The 5,372-nt window shown below is 45.3% G+C and overlaps 1 protein-coding gene across 2 annotated transcripts in view; it reads left to right on the forward strand.

Moving 5' to 3' along the window:
• PNPLA8 (patatin like phospholipase domain containing 8) overlaps nucleotides 1-5,372 on the forward strand; it is a 51,831-nt gene that overhangs the window by 7,295 nt on the left and 39,164 nt on the right. For both annotated transcript variants that reach the window (XM_018552550.1, XM_018552548.1), the window contains exons 3-4: nucleotides 216-365; nucleotides 4,868-5,019. In XM_018552550.1, coding sequence (XP_018408052.1) covers nucleotides 216-365; nucleotides 4,868-5,019 — 302 coding nt within the window. The remainder of the gene's footprint in view (nucleotides 1-215; nucleotides 366-4,867; nucleotides 5,020-5,372) is intronic.

Genomic DNA, 5,372 nt, shown 5'->3' on the forward strand with positions numbered 1-5,372 from the left:
CCCCTTTCACAAACAAAACCCCCCCCCCCTCCCTTTCGCATCAGGTGCCTCCTATACATCGGAGTGCCCCCCTTCGCATCAGGTGCCCCCTTTCCATCAGAGCCACCACCTTTTGCAAACAATTTGAAGGGAACCCCTAACAAAGACAGAAGGCGCCCCACATTTGATGAAATTCATGTACTTTTTTTTTTTATGACGTATTTTTGGTTAAACAGATTATTGCCCGGGTGAGTGTGGATAACAGAACAAGATCATTGGTCCAGTCATTGCAAAGAGCCACCGATCGGAGACTGTGCATTAATCGTGTTGAAGAGCTCAGCTGCCACCTGCTGGAATTTCCTGAAACAAGAGGTGTTGCAGTGAAGGTAAGTCAAGCTCTACAGTAGTGTTTCCTCAATATGCCAATGGTAGTCCAAATATGAAGTGAAAGTGGCTAAAATCTTAGTAACCAGTGGCACATTTAGGGTTTGGTAGACCGGGCACGCGCCACTTGATGCGGTGTTGCGCTGCTCATGAGCAGTGGTGGTGTTTTGTCCTTTTAATTAAGATGTGCTCCATTGCTCCCATCAGGTCTGACCGGCAGGGGCAGACAATGCAATTGATCGCTGCTGTCACATGTAAACAAGGCAGAGGAAGTTACAATACTGGCTTCCTTTGCTGGTTTCTGACTGATGACATATAATGTAGAGCCCAACAGAAGTAGTGTAAGAATTCCTCTGCCCCATATGTTTCTTTACAAGCGACAACAGCAATCGCTGTGTGTCCACACTGATGGGAGGTCGGAAAGGGGCACAGCTTATCTGAAAAGGCTACTACCTCTCCCCTTTCCTTAAACTGGGGGACCAAACGGTTTGGGTGTCACTACCATCAATGCAGTCCGCACTGATGGAGGTCTTAATGGGGCACACTATAACTAAAAAAGGCATCTCCTCATCCTTGTGGGCCCCAACCTGGGCACCAAATCAGCTAAGCTGTCACATTGCAGTCAATCTTGGGCCACAGTGATGGAGGTGTGAATGAGGCCAGGATCATTCTATTAAGGTATACACATATCTCTGCTGGTACACTGCATATGTCATGCTATATGTTCCCTTTTCTGCTCCGGCTCATTTAATATGCCATGCTGTACGTTCCTTCTTCTGCTCTTGCTCATTCCATATACCATACTGTATGTTCCCTCTACTGCTCCGGCTCATTCCATATGCCATGCTGTATGTTACCTCTACTGCTCTGGCTCATTCCATATGCAATAATGTATGTTCCCTCTACTGCTCCGGCTCATTCCATATGCCATGCTGTATGTTCTCTCTACTGCTCTGGCCCATGTCATATGCCATGCTGTATGTTACCTCTACTGCTCTGGCTCATTCCATATGCAATAATGTATGTTCCCTCTACTGCTCCGGCTCATTCCATATGCCATACTGTATGTTCCCTCTACTGCTCCGGCTCATTCCATATGCCATGCTGTATGTTCCCTCTACTGCTCTGGCCCATGTCATATGCCATACTGTATGTTCCCTCTACTGCTCCGGCTCATTCCATATGCCATGCTGTATGTTCTCTCTACTGCTCTGGCCCATGTCATATGCCATGCTGTATGTTACCTCTACTGCTCTGGCTCATTCCATATGCAATAATGTATGTTCCCTCTACTGCTCCGGCTCATTCCATATGCCATACTGTATGTTCCCTCTACTGCTCCGGCTCATTCCATATGCCATGCTGTATGTTCCCTCTACTGCTCTGGCCCATGTCATATGCCATGCTGTATGTTCCCTCTACTGCTCTGGCTCATTCCATATGCCATGCTGTATGTTCCCTCTACTGCTGCGGCTCATTTTATATGCCATGCTGTACGTTCCCTCTTCTGCCACGGCTCATTTTATATGCCATGCATGTTCCCTCTTCTACACCAACCAATTCCATATGCCATGTTTGACCTTCCCTATTCTTGGCTGCCTACTACCATATACCAGTCTTGTGCGTTCCCTATTCTGCACTGCCTCATTTTATTTTCCTTAGTGTAAGTACCCCATTCAGGCCCAGCAGCTAAGGGTGATAGAATGTTTGGACGACAGGGGCGCAATTACAGTTCTTGTCATTGGTTCTAGTTACTATAGATACACCCCTGATGGAAACTGGCACTTCTGAACATTTCTCAAAAATCTCAACTAATACCAAACTTGCTTAAAAAAAAAATGCCAAGCGCTTTTTTATTTAATTACATGTATAATTATTAGCAGCAAATTGAAATCAATGTGCTGCTAATGCTGCAGATTGCAAGCAACTAGTTAAAATGCTCAGTAGCAGGAAACGAATATTTGGCTGTGTAGCTTAGCACTAACTATATGTTTGAAACATTGTTCCATTTGGTCTTGGAGACATATAAGTAGAATATATATAGTGCAGTGCTTTGAACACTTTACTAAACGCAAACCTTTGCTTTAAAGAAGAACTCTGGGGAAATTTTTATTAACCCTTCCAGTGGGGCTTCCCTCGCACTGCAAGGGTTAACTGCTTGTTTGTGTCTAGGTGCTAAAAAAAAAAAAGTTAGTCACCTGATCATAGGAGCCGGCTTGTTCTTAGACTGGTCCCTGGAGCCTCTCTCCTCCTGCAGCGGTCTAAGAATCCTGGTGCCATCACGCTGTATACAAGTGTATAGACGTGAGGTCGCTGAGGAACAGTCCATCTGTGCAGCAGAGGAAGAGACACGCTTCATTGACTGGAGAAGCAGGCAGTTTGGGTGAGTATAACAAAAACGAGCAGTTAACCCTTGAAGTGTGGGGATATTCCCACTGCAAGTGTTAAACATTTCTCTCTGCGGTTCTTCTTTAAAGTAGGCACTCTTCTGGTACCACTTTCTACTGCTGGAGCCCCAAGAAATACCCAGTACTTCTGAGAATAGGGGCAACATATGACACTTGACCATGTCTCCCCAAAATGCACTGCTCGGGTGCCAGGCTCAAGCGTTCTCTCATTGAGATGAATGGGATGTTTCTCATCTTCAGTGGCTTCTTTAGTTCACTCTCCAGAAGGACAAAGCCATCATTGTTCAGGCATCATCCAGGGTCAGCATCTATGTCCTGGACTAAAATCCTGACTCAGGCATTATGCTGTTTTGTAAGTCCTGATGCCTGCTCGGAATTCTTTATATGTTTGGCTGTGTGTATACCTATTGTCTTGCACAGATCAGCCCCCTCTTACCCCTTACTCTTTGAGAAAGTTTTAGCAGTACCAGTGGGGGAGGGGAAGGACAACTGCTTTCCTCAGGTATAAACAATGGAGCTCATGCCCTGGTTTTTCATTTATAAAAAGCACGTTTTCCTAAAATTTTATTTTTACTGTACTTTGTAACATGTCAGGAATGTATTCATGCGGACCTGTAAATGTACGTTAAAGTGACTAAACATAGAGAGGAAGCATTTTCCTGTTGCAGTTCATTTTGATTTGTGAAGCTGTTCTCATATGGGTGTGATGATCCATGAACTTCACAGCTGAAATCATTGCACACCCTTCACGGCATCATCACAATTATTCACACATGAACCAGAAAAGGTGTAGCCGGACAGGTACTGCTTGTGCCAAATAGAAATAGGCACATGAATTTGTCAAAAGTAGGCTGGCAGTAAGGTCAGATACTCTGTGCTCAGCGCAGCTCAGTAACACTGAGCCTGACAAAATCACAAGCTCAGCATTACTGCGCTCCCTTCTCTGCTATTCTGCCTGTCGCACACGCAGGTGCGGCGGCTGAGGAGTTTTGCTGTTGGGTGGGTACCTGATGATGAAGTTGAGAAACCAGTTCTCCATCAGCCCTCAATCACAAGGAAGGTGGACCTGATGGGGCTGTGGTCTCTCAGCTTCACCATTAGGCACTGCCAGTCCGGTCGCAACAGTTGCTTTTAGTTATTCATTAACTACACCAGGGATGCACCTGTATCGAGTATCAATATTTATATTTCAGTACTCGCCGATACCGGTACTTATGGTAGCATGTAACCGGCTTCCCGGGCAATCAGAAAGCCGGGCAGCAAGTCATTACCTGCTGCCTGGCTTCTTGATTGCCCGGGAAGCAGGCTCCATGCTGTTTGACTGGCTCCATGCTGATTGGCCGGGAAGCTGGCTTCCCAGCTAATCAGCATAGAGGCGGGTCATTACCCACTGCCTGGCTTTCTGATTAGCCGGGAAGCCAGCTCCATGCTGTTTGGCCAGCTCAAAGCTGATTGGCCGGGAAACCGGCTTCCCAGCCTGTCAGCATGGAGTGGGCTTCCCGGGAAATCAGTGAGGCGGGCCATTACCTGTGGCCCAGCTTCCTGATTGGCTCGGAAACCGACTCCATGCTGTTTGGCCGGCACTATGCTGATTGGCTTGGAAGCTGGCTTCCTGGCCAATCAGCATGGAGCCGGTTTCACGTCCGATCAGGAAGCCGGGCCGCAAGTCATTACCCATGTTCCCTCACGGCACGTCGGTCGGAGGAAATCTCCCTCTGACCAGAAGTTCCAGTGTAGGAATAAGTATCGGAGCATTTGGCCGTGCACAAACTGTTGGCACTATATAAATCCTGTATTATTATTATTACTATTATTATTATAATAATGATTTCTCCTGGCCGACACAATGTTATTCTGCTCATGACAGCTGGTACAAATGGCAGATATCCAATGCTTGTATACCATATGATAAATTCACTCCAACCTACTACTCACAGTGAAGGTTGTAGTATATATGACTGTGTGCACTTTCATGGTTATAATGCTACATATTTCTTGGATTATGCCAGCATGCATAGCAGATTTGTTTATGAATGTACAGCTTGATTAAAAATGCCCCTCTATTGTCAGCAATGGAAATGTTTTCTTAATTGCAGGAAAAAGCCATTCCTTATTTATTGCGGCTACGGCAAGCACACGATGAAACCCTCCAGGCAGCTGTAAGAGAAGCCTTAGCTTTGATTGGTTATAACGACCCTGTTAAAGGCAGAGGAATTCGAGTACTCACCATCGATGGTGGAGGTACTAGGTAAAAATGATGTTACATTTGTATTTAATGTCACAAACCATGTCAAATATAATGTTTAGAAAAACATAAAATATGCTTAGTTTGACAGTGTACCAAACACAAACAATCCCCAATATTGCTGCTCTGCTTATATCAATTTTATTGATAAAATGATGAAATTGAAATCCATAAATCGAATGCACTGCACAGGTTTTAATTGGCTCTTACTAGTATAATGTAAAGTTAGAGAAATTTGGATATTTACTTTGTATAATAGGCATGTACCGACACCGGAAGCCCCATTAAGGAAGTTGGGCAGCGTGTAATAACTACCCACCTGGCTTCCTGATTAGCCGGATTTCTGGCCAATCAGG

This window comes from Nanorana parkeri, unplaced genomic scaffold (genome assembly GCF_000935625.1).
Source record: "Nanorana parkeri isolate BGI_ZX_2015 unplaced genomic scaffold, ASM93562v1 scaffold91, whole genome shotgun sequence".
Taxonomy (NCBI): domain Eukaryota; kingdom Metazoa; phylum Chordata; class Amphibia; order Anura; family Dicroglossidae; genus Nanorana; species Nanorana parkeri.